The sequence below is a fragment of the Crocuta crocuta genome, unplaced genomic scaffold (genome assembly GCF_008692635.1).
Source record: "Crocuta crocuta isolate KB4526 unplaced genomic scaffold, BGI_CrCroc_1.0 scaffold133, whole genome shotgun sequence".
NCBI classification, from domain to species: domain Eukaryota; kingdom Metazoa; phylum Chordata; class Mammalia; order Carnivora; family Hyaenidae; genus Crocuta; species Crocuta crocuta.
This window is the reverse complement of record NW_027529438.1, coordinates 591,419-609,447: the sequence shown is the minus strand read 5'-3', so window position 1 is coordinate 609,447 and position 18,029 is coordinate 591,419. Positions and strand designations below refer to the sequence as shown.

Sequence of the window (18,029 nt, the reverse complement as noted above, 5' to 3'; positions counted from 1 at the left end):
ATAAACAGTTTTAGCTTGGGAGAAGCTACTTGCAACATCTCTAGCTTTCAAAGATGTGATGTATAGAATATTGAAGAAACTCCTGCCAATCGGTACCAGGAAGTCAAGCAATCCAATAGAAAGAAAGACAAAGAGGGGCGCCTGGGTGGCTCAGTCGGTTGAGCGTCCAACTTGGGCTCAGGTCATGATCTTGTGGTTCATGAGTTCGAGCCCCGTGTTGAGCTCTATGCTGACAGCTCAGAGCCGGGAGCCTATTTCTGATTCTTTGTTTCCCTCTCTATCTGTTCCTTCCCCGCTTGCATTCTGTCTCTCTCTCTCAAAAATAAATACATATTTAAAAATTTTTTTTTAAATAAATAAAAAGAAAGAAAGAAAGACAAAGAAGGACATATATGTTAGGCATTTCCCTAAAAAAGGGCAACAAACCAGGGCACCTGGGTGGCTCAGTCGGTTAAGCTGTGACTCAGCTGTGACTTCAGCTCAGGTCATGATCTCATGGTTCATGGGTTCAAGCCCCACATTGGGCTCTGTGCTGACAGCTCAGAGCCTGGAGCTGCTTCGGATTCTGTGTCTCCCTCTCTCTTTCTCTCTGGCCCTCCCCTACTTGTGTGCTTTCTCTCTCAAAAATAAATAAACGTTAAAAAAGAAAGGGCAACAACCCCTTTTATTAGGGGCCAAGCCTAATTTTTAATTAAGAAAAGCGACACAGTGGAAACTTCAGCACTCTTCCAGATTGTAATCCAATCCCCTGCTTACTCTCCTCAACATACTATCACACAACTTTCAGATCTACCATGTGCGTTTCAGTGTTCTCTTCTTGAGATTTCTGTTTTCCTATATCCGAGCCAAACTGGACCCTGTCCCCAAACGGTCTTCAGGGGGCTTTCCTGTGTCTGTGCGGCTGCTTCAGAACGTGAGAGATGGTAATCCCAACCCCCCCCTCCGTGTAGACATGACTGACAGTGATAACGATCAGTCAGAATCCCACTGATCATTGGAGGCTCATCAGTCAAGCAGACTCGGCTGTGTTTTCCAGCAGCCGTGCTGAATGGCAAGCCAGTCCAAGTTTTGACCCAAAACTTCTCATACGACGTACGCACGCATGACGCAGTCCATATTCTAATTGTTGCCGAGATGTGAAACGTATCTTTCTGCGGAAGTTGTCTGTCAATCGTGTCGTGATTTATTTGAGTGGAGACAGAACAGGAACAATGTGTTGAGCCCATTGGTTTCCTGCAAGAAAGAAAAAAAATAAATTTGGGGAGCGTTGGGGGGTTTCAGGTCACTAAAGAATGTGGTCAAGTCCCTTAGAACACTATAAAGAGGAAACTCATGGAATAGGAAATCTGAAAGGCTAATGAAGACAGTGAGAGGAGCCCAACGTCTATACTGATCAGAGAAAGGTCTCACTCAAGGTGCAGCACACAGAGGTGATCACTTGAATATAGCAAATGCCAGGAACGACAGACAGGTAGAAATGGGCCCCTCAAGTGTGGCTGGGCTATATTGCTGCAAACGTCTCAAGGAGCCGTGTGGTCATGTTAGCGACTTGGGTAAGTGATTACAATCTAGGCAAACCCTCTACCCTGCTGATGCCCCAGAAAATGCCCTGCATGTTAAGCAAGGAGACTCAGGCGAGAGTGCCCATCCCGGTAAAGAGCGGGAGGTCGCTGAGAAGTGTGCGGCAACATGGGCCGCAGTCAGGAGGAGCCAGCCGGAATTACCGAGAGCATCACCAAAGGACCTCAAAGCAGAGCACAGAGTGAAACAAAGAAGAGTGACTCGAGGGGAGACTGAGGGCCAAAAAAATGACTCATGTACATTTTTAACCCGCAGAAAAGAGTACTATGGAATTCTCACGGCTGTCATCTGTGGAAATCAACAAACGGAAGGTGGATTTTCAAGGACCTACTAGAAATACATGAGAAGTGGGTACTTTGGGGAAGATTTTGATCTGAGAGAGAAAATAAAGGGGGAAAAAAATAAGCCAAAGAGATGCCTTGGATGGTCGGGTCTCCCCCCGGAACTTCCCATCTCTGTCATTTAACAGAACTCTAAACCCATAGCAACTGCTCAGCTGATACTTTAACAACGATTAACCTGTTTTGCCCTTCAGATTCTGAGTTTTCTAAGGAATAGGATCTTTCGGGGTTTTCTCTGGAATCAGTACTGCGCGGTCAGGGTGTCCCAGCGTGCGGAAGGTCATGGAATCGGGTATCAATCAATTTCTAAACGACACAACCGACTCAGTGAGGTGGAGGGGAACTCAGATCATGTAGTCAGCACCTTTGACTTTGCTGACAGGGCTTTGGAGCCCTGAGGAGCCCAGGGACCTGTCCAGGGTCAGACGAGGTGCCTTTGCATAACCAGCAGAGGACCCCAGGCCCCTGACTCCTCTTCCTCTACTCTTTCCACCAGGTAACAAGTGTGCGGCGACCTCACCTGCTGTGAACGCCGTATCTGGCTCTATGAACTCGGGAAGGGCTGACCCAGCACTTTTACAGTTTGCAGTGCAACTGGCTCATAGCCTCAGTGCAACTGGCTCACAGCCTTTACAAGCAAAGAAGAACGGAACATTTCCCTGAAACCCGGTCCCGTTGAAACTGCACAGGCAGGCGCTCTCGCAAGGCCCCACTGTGCCTCTGAGAAAGCAGGCTAACGGGCAGCACCGCCCAGGGAGAATCTGCCGTCACACCTGGTGGTGATGGCTCTGAACCACCCTGCTGGGGCGTTAGTTACCCTTCGGCCGCCTGTGTGATGTTGGTGACGGGCCAGTGGCAGGTGTCATCTAGCTAGTGTGTAGCTAGTGAGGGACTGGCAGCTTCGAGAGGTGGTCCTTCCCGGCTTAGACCCGCTGCTGCCTCTAAGCCTTTCCCTTAGATGAGAAAGAGATTCTCCATGCTGTCCTCTGAGATTCCTCCTGTGAGCCCATATCGCCAGAAACGCAAAGCGCCACCGAGTATCTGCCTGGGGGCATATTTGACCTTCTGAGTCTATTTGAGTCTCATTTTTCAAACTCTTTTTCTTCCTTTTTTTTTTTCCATTTTGAAAATTCCATCCCTCCCAGACTCCCTGGCCTCCGCGCTCCCAGGAAGGTGTGATGCCCCGAGCTGGCAGCAGGGAGCGCCCGCGCCTCACAATCCTGGCACCAAGCTTCACGCTGGGGCCTGGCGGGTCGAAAGCGTCCCAGCAGCTGCAGGGACCGCGAGGGGCTGCCCCTGGGGGCCTGGCCCCTCCCCCACCCCCACCCCCACCAGCACTTCAGTGTGGTCGGGACACATTTCCGTGGAGTTTGTTTGTTTCCCCCACGGAACGGGGCGAAGGCTGCTCTTCCCCGGGTGGGAAGGTTGGTGACCCAGTCCTCTCCTTCAAACCTGCAGAGGCTCTGTCCCCAGAGCCACCCTGCAGGCTGGCCTCCGGGGGAGGGGCGTGCTTTCCACGGCACCGGCCACTCAGTCCCTCCCGGTGTCGCCGTAAATTCATCCCATGGGGGGAGGAACCCCCAATCTTCCTCCAAGGGGGAAAGACATTACTGGTTTATTGCCTGAAGCCCTGAGATCATTTGGGGGGAAGGACCCTTCAGAGGCTGAACCCCGGTCTTTGGAATTACAGCAGTGGCCGTGGCAAATTCTCACCCTCAGGGGGTAGATTTCATTTGTGGAAACAGCCAAGAATCGTTCGGAGCCTCATCTACTAAAGAGATGGAATAAAGCTGGGGAGGTGGGTGTGAAAGTTGCGAGCCCAGGAGGTTTGGGGGTAGGTGGGGGTGGGCTGTGAATCTGGGTCATCTGGTAGCTCTTGTCCTTGTTACTGGATGAGCTTTTAAGGCGGGACCATGAGATCGTTGTTCCTAGGTGGGCTCTGAAGCCCCTCTGAAGACGAATGTAAAACAGGGCTTCCCAAGGAAAATAGCATCGCAGCAAAAGTCTTATAGAAGCTTTCGTAGCTTCCCCTCTGACCCCTTAGTCACTGCCCACAATAGCTCAACCTCTTGCGNGAACCGCTGCCCCCTCTCCGTTGTGCTACATCACCCTCAAGGTGGATTCCTGAGCCCTCCCGTCAAGAGGAAGGCTTCAGCCTCTACGCTCGCAAGTATCCCCGAGTTGCTCACTCCCATCAGGGTGACCTGGTCTTTCTGGCACTTTCCAAGCAGCCAGCCTGGAGGAGGGGGCGGCCTCCCTTCCTGTAAGTACCCCCTTCCTAGAGGTCCAGTCCCAGGGAGGGATCTTTTGTGCTCCTCATTCGAGTTGGGAAAGGGGGTGGCCGCCTCGACCTGGAGGAGAGGGTGAAAGCCACAGCACTGCCCCCCAGGCACCCCTCCTTCTCAGGAACGTCCCTCTTGAATGTCGGTCTTCTGTGATATGGGCTCAAGGAGAAATATAAGGTAAAAGTGACAGAATCAGTTCTCCTATCTTCATAAGGTCGTGTGGGTGCATCTCGTAATTCTTCTAGAACAAACACGCGGGAGCTTCCTGGCCTCACCCTGGGGCTTTAGCCAAAATTCTGAAACAACAGGAAAGAGCCATTTGAGTTTCTGATCCATTAGTGAAGCTTTAGAGCAGAGTTTCTTAGTCTCGGCCCTGTGGACGTTCGGGGCCAGAGGCGTCTTTGTTTCAGGGATGCTGGCCTGTGCCCGCGGAGGCCTCTACCCACGAGGCCTCCCCCGTTGTGACCATCCCTTCAGACACCACTAAACCTTCAGTCCCTTGATTTTGTTACCTGTGTCATCAGCCTGGGGTGTGGCGCTCGGGAAACACTAGTGGGCACTGATGGCTCAATGGGGACCCCTCTGCGCGGTGAGGTAAGTGGAGGCAGGAGAGGTTTCTCTCTGGGGACGCCTCTTGCGGCTCCCGAGCCTTAAGGAAGATCGAACATCCACTCAGCTGCACATCTTGGAGTGTGAGGGGGCTGGGGTCAGGAAGGAGGTGGCCTTCGAGGCCCCACATGTCATGGAGCCAGCCTGGGAAGAGACACCTACTCATCTCTGGCCAAGTTCAATGTCTGTGGCGGCAGTTCAGAGAGACACCGCCCGGCGGGTGCGCGACACCCCACTGGGCCCTCATCAGGCTGTGCTCTGCTCCAGGCAACAGCCAGGGTCCTTTGCGGAAAAGATCAAAGATGAAGACGACGCGGCACCCTGAATGGTGGACCATGAATGGCGGCCACGGTGAGTTCCCCCGGAAGGCACACGCCGCTGAACGTCTCCAGTGAGCTATGCTGGCCGAAGCGGGGGGTCAGGGAGCCTACAGTTAAATCTTAGTCTCCCCACAACCCCAGTCATTTTCATCATGCTTCACAGATAATGTAGATAAAAAAGAAAAGCAGGGAAAAACCCAGCATAGTTAAGATTTTAATTCCATTGCTTAATGTCCAGGGATACGGGATCCCTAAACTTTCCCCAGGAATAAAACAAAGCTAATTTTTCAAAATTGTATGACCACTGATGGATGTCTTTGGACTGGACAGTTAGCCCTAGGGTCTTCTGGGAGGACAAGTTGATGGGGAATGAGGCAGCTATCACCCACAGTGCCCGTTAGGAAGTTCTTTCCAGTTACATGGACCCCAATTCAATAACACACATTTACTATGTGTCTGCTGTGTGCAAGGCCCTGGGTCAGTTTCTAGTGTACAGAGAAGGTAAGTAGGCCTGGAATGTGCAGTTGTTCATGTTGTACACCATACAACCCTTAGCAGGTATCCTGTAAAGCATAGCATAGATTTGTGTATCCATTAAGTCCTATTCCTGCAGATGGCAGGAAGGTGACATATATATATATATGTCATACATATATATATATATATACATACAGAGAGAGAGAGAGCGCCTAGCTGTGGTATCGGACGTAGCCTCTGCCATCAAGGAGCTCCCTGTCCAGGAGACAGTTGGGACCCTAGGACCATGAAGAAATCATAGGCTAGATGCTGGGAGAGATTTTCTCTTTCCCTTTTAAGAACAGGCTATGTAGGGTCAGCAAATGATGGAAAACAAATTAGATGTGCTCTGGTCCTGTTGCTAATGTTGCCAGCGAACAACAGAAAATTCCTTTCCTTTGTTACTACCTCCCGTCAGCGCCCAGGATCCAAGAACCTTCCTCCATCAGGAGAACATCTTCTCTTGGCCTTAACGCTCACTTGCTCCTGAACAGGACGAGGCTGTTTGTACTCATTGTCCTTAGGAGGAAGAAGATAAAAACCAAACCAGCTGACGCTCAGACAATGCTTCCACCCGCTGTCGCCAGGGGCTGTGCTGAGTCTACGGTGGCCGAGCACAGCTTTGCTCAGGCTGCCTAACTGTGGGATTGACTGTCTCAGGACCCCCCCAATCCTCAGCCCCGGCCCCCCAACAACGTTCTTCCCGCAGCTGAGACAGCCCCCACCCCCAGCACAATAACACAGCCCGTGCTCCAGGCGATGCCAACTTCATATATATTATTTTATTATTCGCTCGTTTGCTTTCCACGGCAAGTGAAAAAATAATTTAAACCAATTATATGTACAGAGGCTTGGCGAGTTTCTCCAAGAACTTCCAGAAAGATCCCCAGCCCCTCGGATTGCAAAGAAGGGTTTCCTTTAACACCTGTACAAAACCACCTATAAAAGTCGNCAGGCAGCTCCTCTGGGCTCCCAGACCAGCCTGCACAGGAGAGGGAGCCCGGGAGGGGCGCTGAGGCGGCTACACACGCTCCTGGAAGCTTCTGCGATGGGCTTTTTCGTTTCTGTTAAATGTTTATTTATTTAGAGAGAGAAATAGAGCACAAGCAGGGGAGGGGCGGAGAGAGAGAGGGAGACACAGAGTCCGAAGCAGCTCCAGGCTCCGGGCTGTCGGCACAGAGCCCGACGCGGGGCTCGAACCCACGGACCGCGAGATCATGGCCTGAGCCGAAGTCAGACGCTTAACCGACGGAGCGCCCCAGGCGCCCCTCATTGGACATTTTAAAGGGGAAGCTGACCCCCACCCCCGTGGCCTCTTGAGAATGTTGTGAATTCTGTGCCCACGTCCCAGGGTGGCCGGCTGTCCCTCCTGCACGCGGGCCGGTGGCAGAGCCGGTCCTGGTGGTGCGGGCTTCTCGCCCACCAACTAGCGGGGGCTCCTTACGTCCCCGCCCGACAACTGCCTGCGAATCGCCGAGACCGGAGCGGGGTGCACGGACGTGCTGACCCGCGGTGCGCACGTCACCACTCGTGCGCACGTCACCACGCGCTGCGCACCTACTGTGCGCCAGGCCTCCCGGGAGGCTCTGGAACACGAGGAGAGCGAGGGCGGGGCGCCTCCTCCTCTCCTCTCATCCNCCAGTCCGCCCAGTTATCGCGGTTTGTTACCAGTTTGCAAGCAGTTATCGACGCCAGATGTGCTTCCCTGGATGGAGGAGAGTGAGGGTCGAATACACTGGTCTCTGCCCCTGACGCACACGTGTGCAGACACACCCACACACTCCCACAGTTGTGTGTGCACGCAACAACCCCACTACTGTCACACATGCACACACACTCACGTGCACACCCGCACACTCGTGCCCGACACACGTTCCATATACACACTCACACATTCTCTCACGGGTGTGTGCACGTGCACACACACATCCTCATACGCACTCACCCACACTGGCTTCACACATGTCACACATACACGCGTGTGCACACAACACATACACACATTCTCACACGGGTGTATGCACACGCACACACTTACACACCCTCATACACACTCGCCACTCCTGCTTCACACATGTCACACATACACGCGTGTGCACACATAAACACATACACACATTCTCACACGGGTGCGTGCACATGCACGCACACACTCCCATACACACTCGCCACTCCTGCTTCACATGTTTCACACACATACACACACAGGCCTCACATGTGAGTGTATGTGCACACACTCCCGCTCTTACCCTCACATAAGCTTGTGCACACGCACACACACCTACATATGCTCACACATACCCTACACTCTCACATGCCCGCACACACATGCACTCTCTCACAGGCGTGTGTGCACACACGTATGTGCGTGCATGCTCTCCTGCACACTCCTGTGCGAAGGACCTTGGCTGTGAGGCTCACCGCAGGAAGAGAGGCCAGTGTGTGAAGAGCGAGCCTCACACTTGCACGTCCTTCTTAGGCCCCTCAATTTGCTGGTTTCCAGCCTGCCTCGCTGGCCTTTCTCCATCTCTCAAAATCCGTTTTTGACGATAAAGTTTATTTTTAATGTTTAATACCAACCGGAAATCCAGTAACTCATGACTTACAAAAGAAGAACAAGGGCCGAAATCCTATCAGTCCCTCTGGCCCGAAATCAGACTCTGGGTCAGGCTGGCTCTTCACTGGCGTCACAACATCAGCTCATGAGGGACTTTCAAGTCGGAATTTTAACGCTCCTGGAGAATGTGTGTGTTTCTACATTCACGCCCCATGAAGTTTTAAAGAAATGGGGCAATATAAGAAAAATAAAGTGGCACCATCTAAAAAGGTAGGGATTACTTCTTCACCTAGAAAAATTAAAGGTTCTGGGGCGCCTGAGTGGCTCAGTCGATTAAGCGTCTGACTTCGGCCCAGGTCATGATCTCAGGGTTTATAGGTTTGAGCCCGGTGACAGGCTCTGTGCTGACAGCTGGGAGCCTGGAACCTGCTTCTGATTCTGTGTCTCCCTCTCTCTCTGCCCCTCCCCCACTTCTGCTCTGTCTCTCTCTGTCTTCCAAAAATAAATAAATGATAAAAAAAAATTTTTTAAGAAAAATTAAAGTCTATACCCAGGCCAACACAACCCTTCAGAAAGTTTTGATTATAAAACCTCAGAGTGTATCTGCAGAGTGTCCCCAAGCAGGAAGAGGCATTTAGGTAAAGGCTGAGCTCCTGGTCCCGACTCTTACCAGGAAAGGCGTTTGTGGAGTTAGGCGAAGGGGATGGCTTCTCTGTAAAGTACAACGGCCGAGATAGAACTCTGAAAACATAGTGTTCACTCTAAAGATTTACACCCCACCAAATGCTAAATGCCCTAGGGGACTGCTGTCTTCGCTGACTGCCCCTGACCTAGGGACTGAGCTGGGGACTGTGGAAACCAACACGCCCATGAAGAGCCACGCCCCCGGGGACAGTCCCCGAGGGCCTCACTCCCGTGCTCCGCACCCACAGCTGTCCAGGCACCTGCCGCACGTGAGAGACCACGTGCCTGCATCCTCCTGAGCTGTGACCTCCGCTTCGCTAGGGCAGGGTGCCCTTCTGAAGAGTTTCCATGGGGTGGCAGCTCACCACCGCGGACAGTGTCTGGCCGGCTGCGCCTGCACCTCCCGCCACCAGTTTCTGCAAAGCGGAGGTGACTAGCCTTCGGCACGCTCACCCACCTGCCCTGTGATCACCGCCCCCCCATGCACCTGCTCAGCCTCAGGGCGGTCCCCCTCGGTCCAGGCTGTGCTGGACACACCCCAGGGACAAGAGGGGGTCCCGCCTCTACACCCCCCCGCCCCACACTCCCGGGTCCTGCCCCCGTCCAGCTAAGGGGGAGGCAGCCAGAACCCCAGACAGTCCCGTTCCTAGGAAAACGGGCAAGTTCCAAAGTTTTTAAAGCAAAATTCAGCAGAAACAACCTAAATGTTCCACAGGACAATGGCTAAATACCTTAAGACCCGTCCACCCTCTGACACATTACAGAATCACTGAAAATGATAATTCTGTACTTTTCAGTATCTGATACAATAGCTAAGAGAGGAAAACACCCGTAACTGTACGATTTCATGTCTGCAAACGCACATTTCTCTGTGCACGTGCACTGATGTGTGAAAATTCTGGAAAAATATATACCCCCAGAATGTATGATCAATTAATTCTATTACCTACTTTAATTCTTAAATACTTTCCTTATTTCCCACAGAGGCATGATCTGCTTTTGCAATAAGAAAAAAAAAAAGATCAGTTTCGTTTGTCTTAAGAGGTAAACAATGGACCTAGAGCCAATTCTATGAAAAGGATGAGTATGAGCCTTCTTATTCCTAACACCCTGCACGCAACAGGGGCTCAAAAACAACATGCTCAGTGTTGCCTTTGAGCCAGGAGATTCGGTAGAAATCAGCATTCCGTTAGCTCCCAGTGGCCAGGGCTGAGCTGATGCCAGCGGCCAGCCCTGCTTGCTGGGTAAAGTTCTTTAATCTCACCGATTGCAAGTAGAGGTGAGATTGCCAGGTGTCCCCCGAAATCCATTCTCCCCTTCTTCCTTCACCTACAGCTGCCTCCGTTCTCCAGCTGGCTCCCGGGCCATGTGACTAAGTCGCAGCCCATCGAAGTGCGTGAAGGACTGGAGGACTTTTCCAGGGCGAGGTTGGCCCAGGCAGCCTCACCTTGTGTTCCTCCACTTCCTTCCCCTTCCATCATCTGGATGCAAACCCAGTGTGGCTCTGGGACATGGTGGAGCCCCAAGAAGGAAGAAGATGGATCCCCGAGCAGCGATGTGGAAGAGAGCCACCTCTCTGAACGGACCGCCCACCGAGGGCTGGCAGGTGAGCAAAAAATACATTTCTGTCATGTTCAATTACTGAAATCGGGAGGTCTCTTATCCCAGCTTAGGCTCCAGACTACCCAAGGCCTGCGTATGTGTCCTCCTGAAGGGGTGAAGCCACCCACTGGGAGTTATTCAGAGCCTCGGATAAAAAGCAGCTTAAACAGAAATGAGACTTCACAGAGGAACAAAAGTCATGAGTGAGACTTCAGAGCACATAGTATTTTTTTTTTCTAGGAGAGAGAGAGACAGCGTGAGCAGGGGAGGGTCAGAGAGAGAGGGAGTCACAGACTGAAACAGGCTCCAGGCTCTGAGCTGTCAGCACAGAGCCCGACGCGGGGCTCGAACCCACGAACCGCGAGATCATGACCTAAGCGAAAGTCAGACGCTCAACCGATGAAGCCACCCAGGCGCCCCCAGAGCACATAGTATTAATCCTAAAAACAAAACTGTCTTTAAGGCAGCTTCGTTGGTTTTATTTTTGGTTTTCTGTGGGATCCTAGGATTGCATTCTCCCTATTTACCTAGAGTTAGCAGAGGGAGCCTGGGGGGACGGGCGGGGGCTCTGTTGGTTAAGCGTCCAACTCTTGGTTTTGGCTCTGGTCATGATCTCATTTCACGGTTCATGAGTTCAAGCCCTGCATCAGGCTCTGCACTGATAGTGTAGAGCCTGCTAGGGATTCTCTCTCTCCCCTCCCCTCCTCTGCCCCTCCCCAGCTTGCTCTCTCTGTCTCTAAAAATAAATAAATAAATAAACATAAACAAATTATTTAAAAAATTAATTAGAGTTAGCCGAGGAGGAAAACTTTTGTTTAGCTGTGCTTTGGCAGAAACATTTGAGAAAAGTCTTTTTTTTTTAACAACTCAGGAATCCCTAAACTGGATCATGGCCTCAGAGATCTTCTGACCAATGTCCTCCTCATTGTCCCAGAGCCAGAGCCAGCCAGCACCTTGCCATATGCCACCCAGATGGCTGTGGGGGACAGCAGTCACGTCTCCTGGCTGCCACGCTCTGTCTGTACCTTCTACCGCAGGGGCTCCCATGGGGGGCTGAGCAGAGAGCCAGGCAGTAGCCCTGGAAAGCACAGGCTCTTTGAAAGTCAGACAGACGTGAGTCACCTCCCAGCCCCACTGCACACCGTCTCCGTGATCCTGGCCAAGTGCCTTACCCTTTCTGAGCCCTGGGGCCTCGTTAGAAACTGGAGATAATGAGACCCACCTTCACGTGTGCAGATGCTGGTTCAGGCAACATTTACACCTCTACACTATGTGCCAGGCACTGCTTCAGGCTCTAACACTGCAGCAGGGATTGGTGAACAGAGAAATGTTGAAGCAGCTTTCGGCTTGTTAGAAAGACGAAAGGCCATCTGAAAACCCTAGATGGCACCTGCTGCATGATGCCACACAGGCAGGGCGAACAGGAAGCCTCGCGGCGGCCATTAGATTCCTCGCGCGCTCTCTCACCTGCCAGGTTGCTCCGGATACTTCTGCTTTGTGTAGGCCTCGAGGGTGGCATAAACCTTCTCTCGCAGGGTCTCTACCTCCGAGGGGTTGGACAGGCCCTTGGCATCTGAAAAAGATGACTGATTTAGCCTCTGGTGACACATCTTGGGTGGACACCCTTCCATAGAGGCTGTCCCCGTTCACTCTGGCCTCTGCCCCAAGAGTCAGTAGGGACACACTGGATGGGGAACGACAGTGAAAGACACAAGGCTGGTCCCCTGGGCCCCCCAGCACTCCCTCTCTGTGCCCAGTCCACCCAATAGACTCCCGGAGCAAATGCTTACAACCCTATTCATAGCCAAAGGCAGCCACTATTGATTCCAAGGAGGAGAGTTTTACTTTATCCGCTCATTCTAGAAAGACGACATTCACACATTTACTGAGTGCCTCTCATGTGCTCAGCACAGACTGAAGGACGAGATGACGTACAAAAGTCAGATCCACTCACGGGCTGCATCAGCTAACTACCCCTGATTCATGGGATGAAGCCTGTGCATAAATTACCACGTAATTCTGACCGGTCGTCTTTTCTGACCCCCAGCAGCACGTGATGAAGCTAATCCCTTCCTCCTTCTTGAATTGCTCTTCTTCCCTGGGCCACCAGGACATCACTCCTCTGCTTCCCTTCCTGCCCCTCACTGCCCTTCTCAGCCTCCTTTGCTGCCTCTTCTTTTTTGCTCCCTTGCCGGTATGTGAGGGCATACCCCAGTGCCCATCTCTGCCCAGTCCCCTTCTCTGCCCAACTTTATCGACCCGCTACATGAGCTCACACCTGTCTCAGAGCCTCACGTGCCCGGTGGAGGCGGGCAGCTCTCGAATGCACATCTCCAGTCCTGACTTCTTTGAATCCCAGACTCACGAACACTAGCTTCCTGGCCAGCTACTCTTAGATGTCTACTATCCACCTGAGATGCTTTTTAAGTAACAGGTTTTTTTTAATGTTTATTTTTGAGAGAGACAGAGACAGCAAGCACCAGCAGGGGAGAGGCAGAGAGACAGGGAGGCACAAAATCAGAAGCAGGCTCCAGGTTCTGAGCTGTCAGCACAGAGCCTGACGCGGGGCTCGAACCTACAAACCATGAGATCATGACCTGAGCTGAAGTCAGATGCTTAACCTACCGAGCCACCCAGGCGCCCCTGAGATTTTTTTTCCCTTAATTTAAAAACACCCAGTGTGCATCCCAACAAATGCCCTCCTTAATGCTCGTTACCCATTTAGCCCATGCCCCTACCCAACACCCCACCAGCAGCCCTCAGTTTCTTCTCTGTATTTAAGAGTCTTTTACGGTTTACCTCCCTCTCTGTGTTGATCTTATTTTTGCTTCCCTTTCCCTATGTTCATCTGCTTTGTTTCTTAAGTTCCACATAAGAGTGAAATCATACGATATCTGTCTTTCCCTGACTGACTTATTTTGCTTAGCATAATACACCCTAGCTCCATCCACATTGTCACATATCTGAGATTTTAGTGTCCAAAGACAAAATCCTAATTCCTACCCACCTACCCTTAGAACCCCATGTCAGCAAATAAAACTCCATTTTCCCAATCACTCAGGAAAAGGAAACAAAACCCCCTGAGAATTATATTTAACACCTCTCCTGCGCACTCTATCTCTAATCCATCAGCAAACCCCACTGGCTTTGCCTAAACTATATGCAAAATCTGACACTTCCTACCACCTCCTTCACTGTGACCCCAGGCGACTGTCATCTTCCCCTCTTGTCTCCACATATGCACACTCCACGCCCACTCAAGATGCTTGCAAGACGGCCCTCGGAGTAGAAACCACGAAGAATCGACTCTCCGCCCTTGCAGGGACAGGTTTCCCGGCCCTGCCTTCTCCGTCTCAGCTGAGCCAGGGGGCTGCAGGGCGTGGGAGCACGGAGCGTGCGAGCACGGAGGAGGGCGAACCGCCGCCCGGTCACCTGGGTTGAACAGCACGATGGCTCGCAGGCACCCCAGCTCTGACTTGTCCATCTGCATGTCTTTCATTTTGGACACCAGCTCAGTCAGGACTCTGTTCACAGGAAGCAATGACAGGCGATGAGAAAACCGTGGGTACCAGGCCAAGGGCAGATAAAATGCCCGCAACCGGTATTTCTTATGGACCCACCCCGTTTTCCCGACGATGCGGCAGGTACTAGGGACACAGAGATGAAGAGGATGCCGTCCCCCGAGCTCAAGGAGCTCACGGGTTAATTAAAGAAACAGACATGGAAACAACACGCAGCAACACAAAGCCGTGAGCAAAGTCCAAGGGGACACGGAGGAGGAAGCGGGCAACTCTGGGGACTGGGGGGAGGGCAGGGCTGGAAAGGCGGCCTAGGGGAGTTAGAAATTAGTAGAAATGCAACAGGCAAAGCAGGGCGAGGGTGTGGCATGCCTAGAGGAAGAGCAGAGGGCAGCCTCCAGAGAGAGGGTAGAAATCTCCAGGGACCATGAAGGGGGCGGAGTCAACCAAAGCCCATGTCAGTCTCTGCATGGAATGCGTTGTGGGAAAGGGCAGGGAGGGCATAGGGTGGACATGCACGTGGCCTGGATCCATTTACGATGGGGGGTGGAGAGGGGCCAGGGGACCTTGGCCCTGGGCATGGAGGCTATTTTCAACACTATCCTCATCTTTACCCCCATCCCCTTGCCCCACATCATTCGCGCCTACTCATTTCATTCATCTCTTTAAATCACATGCCTTCATTTTCCTTCCACGCCACTTAAGGCACAGAATCCCAGACTGGGGCTCCTGCTGCCTGACCCAGGTGGGTCGGCTCCTGCGGCAGACCCTCCCCAGAGACCGGCTACAGCGCCCAGCAGAAGCCTCAGCTCAGCTTTCCTGACTCTGGACGTCTGATCCTGGCTGCTTGTCTCTATCCCACCCCCTTGGGACAAGCAGTTCAACCTCCCCGCTCCAACCCCCCTGGGTAATGTCAATGGTCCAGTCTCTCCTTAGGAAACCCATAGAGGTAACCGGTTCTCTCTCCTGCTCCAAAACCGTGCTGGCCCCTAACTGGCTCCATCTCCATCTCATCATTTCAACCTCTCTTGTAATCTGCCTCTGCTTCCCCGGTTTATGTTCCTCTGTGTTCCGGGGTCTCTGCTTCTTGCCCCGCGCAGCGGTGTGGGTGGTCCATCCCACACCCCAGCACTGCCCACAGGTCCACACGCCCGCATGCACACATGTATCCGCACGCACGCATGCACACACATGCGCACACGCACGGAAGCAGAAGACAGCCACCTGTCAAAGATAGAGCCAACCCCCGCGCTGTGGGCGCTGCTCCGGTGCACGTGTAAGCCCGTGGCCAGGAGAATGCCGTCCTGCACGGAGACCGAGCGGTGGGAGAAGGAGGCAATTAGCAGTTCATTCCACCCTGCAAGGAGAAAAAGGAGGCTTTGAGGGGAAACTGGTTGTGTTCTGGCTTCATCAACAACCACCCCACGCATGTCTTGTTGCCCTCATGTAATGAAAGCAGAAACAGAAATCCAAGGAGGTTAAACACCAGCTGCAGACAATAATACAGCTGATGAGTGAAGAAACAGGATGAGATGGGGGGGTCCCCTGACTCATGGCTCTGCACGTCCCCCAGAGTGTCCCCAGGACAGCTCAGAATGGCAGCTTGAGGATAAGGACACTTCCCCACCCCACCCCCAGTCAATCAACAAATACGGTTTAAACATTTAACAGGGAATAGTCAACATGTTAGCTGCCACGGTGGTTAAAGCAAGGACACCTTGCAGCCTCTGCCCTCAGGACCTGACAGCCCGGCTTTATTCCCTTAACGCTGCTAGCAGCACCTAGCACAGCATGCCACTTTCAGTCAACACTCAAACGCTTCATTATCTAACAGGGATGAAATGAGGGGACTCGCTTCCAATGCTCAGTCAATCTTTATGGAATTTCCCTGCTGGCTCAGTGGCAGAGGAGAGAGGAGGTATATGTCAGCTGCACAATGTCCCAGAAATGGAAGCCGAGAGAGAATATAGCACACAGAATCTGAAAATAGGNCAAATAAATAAACTTAAAAAAAAAAAAAAAAAGGAAGGGGTCCTAGATAAATAAGCTTGAGCAAAAAGAGATCTTTGGCTTCTCTTATCTCACCTGTGAAATGAGAAAACCTCTATTTTCCAATTTTATAACACTGCTTCAGACTGTCCTCAATAAAAATGACTTAACTGTATTGGAAAATTAAATGCAAATTCTAAAACCACGGTAAAACTTACACGGAGAAAGAGTCTCACTGTCCATTAACAATGTTTCATTTGGGAATAAAAGTTTTGGGGGAGGGCCACCGGAAGTTAATATATAAAGAATAACCCTGGGTGGAGTTATCCTGTCATCAACGGGGCACACAGCTTGATGGGTACAGTCTCATTGGGTGACTTGTCCTAGGATCCCAAAGGTAATTTCAAAATGGCACCCCAAGCGATTGGCCCAAGGAAACCCGAGTCCGACTCTCCTTTACCTGCCCGGAGCAGAATGACCTGATCCTCCAAGGTGAGGTCAGAGAAGTGGGGGATGCGCTTGGCCCATTCAACAAGCGTGAAGAGCTGCTTGTCAGCGGCATGACAGATGTTTGTGACAGGGTCGTTTGTCTAAAAGCAAACCCAAGGTCCTGTGAGTGGCACATTCCAGGACTCTCGTCCACCGCTCGCCCATCTCCACCCAAGAGAGAAGTGGGAGGTAGGTGGAGTTCTAAGACGGCTTACTGAGTTCTCCATATTCATGTCACCATAGGACTCCGTCTTTGGTTCAACAGCAAGCTCGGCTTCTAGAATCCTCTCCACAGGCATATCTTCATGGCCACTGCTGGCACATTCCGCCTCACTCTCGGCCCGCTCCCGGCTCCTCTGCCTTTCTTCTTGCACAGCTGGCACAGGGAGGACATGCAGATGTTACCACGCACCCAGGACAACTGTGCGAAAGCGAGTTACCTACTGGAGCTTCCGTTTCCTCATCTGTAACATGGGCATCCTCGTGGTCCCAGACCAGAGGTGCTGTGATGTTGACAGACAAAACAGAGGAAGCAGAGTGATTGGCTTATGCATGTGCAGACATGTGGGGTTTGAGCTCTGCATCCTTTCCAGTTCATTGTAGTGACCAGTCTAAATTAAAGTCTGCATTTAAAATTTTAATAACCTCTGATTCTGCCCTCTCTTTTAATGAGCCACATTCTTGGTCTCTCTTCAGTTTCCTGAATTTTACCTCTACCTGTTACCTCTAAGAAGCTGCGGGCATGCAATAGTTAAGTGGCAAGGACATTACTTGGAAAACTCGCTCTCTCAGGTCCTGTGCATCAGCCCTGGCATTCACGTTCCATTAGGTCTGCCCCTAATGCACCAGCCTGAACACAACATCACCTGATCCGACTTGTCAGGGGAGATCTTCAGGGAGCCATGAGGTTATTTAGTAAGTGAAGAGGTGGAGGAATGTCACCTAGATGACATTTCAGAATCGGCGGCAGGTTTGGGGGGTGGGGAAGGGTAGACAGGCAGAGGTGCGGGCTCATCTCAGCCTCCCCAAACTTAGGGTCTTTTACCAAAGGTCATTCTAACCCTCAGAGCCCTAACCGTCCATGCCTTAGGATGCCAGGCAGACCCCCTTTCCAATGCTGTCCTCTTCACTGACAAACATTCTCTGTTGGGTTAGTTTCCATAATCTACAAAGCTGTGGTTTCCATCTTCCTATTCCCAGCATTAAGGAGCAAAATTCAATATTGGCACACTTTTTTTTAATCCCAAGAATCAATAAAATTATACTTGAAGCATGTGTCTAATCTGGAACTCAGTGATAGCTACTTTTCTACCAACTTCAGCCCCTCAGTTTCTGTCCTTTCCTCCCCTGGGGTCCACCCCCAATGGTGCTTCCTACTCTCTGAGGGAATAACGAGGCACAAAGTCTGTGGAATGAGCTGGAACCAGATGCTGGACATCCGGTTTGTCATGCAAGTGGTATCAGTGACCTTTCAAGGTAAGTCAGAGAAGGTTGTGACCACAAAAACACAACTAACACTCCAAAGTCTCCAGTAGGGA

At 51.8% G+C, this 18,029-nt stretch overlaps 1 protein-coding gene across 1 annotated transcript in view; it reads right to left on the bottom strand.

Moving 5' to 3' along the window:
• Positions 1-5,825: 5,825 nt before the first annotated feature.
• The window catches only part of RXRG (retinoid X receptor gamma), a 27,862-nt gene continuing 15,658 nt past the window's right edge, over positions 5,826-18,029 (bottom strand). Inside the window, exons 4-10 of the mRNA XM_077760006.1 lie at positions 16,707-16,867; positions 16,463-16,592; positions 15,238-15,370; positions 13,928-14,019; positions 11,963-12,068; positions 7,097-7,238; positions 5,826-5,891 (exon numbers count right to left, since the gene is read on the bottom strand). Coding sequence (XP_077616132.1) covers positions 5,826-5,891; positions 7,097-7,238; positions 11,963-12,068; positions 13,928-14,019; positions 15,238-15,370; positions 16,463-16,592; positions 16,707-16,867 — 830 coding nt within the window. The remainder of the gene's footprint in view (positions 5,892-7,096; positions 7,239-11,962; positions 12,069-13,927; positions 14,020-15,237; positions 15,371-16,462; positions 16,593-16,706; positions 16,868-18,029) is intronic.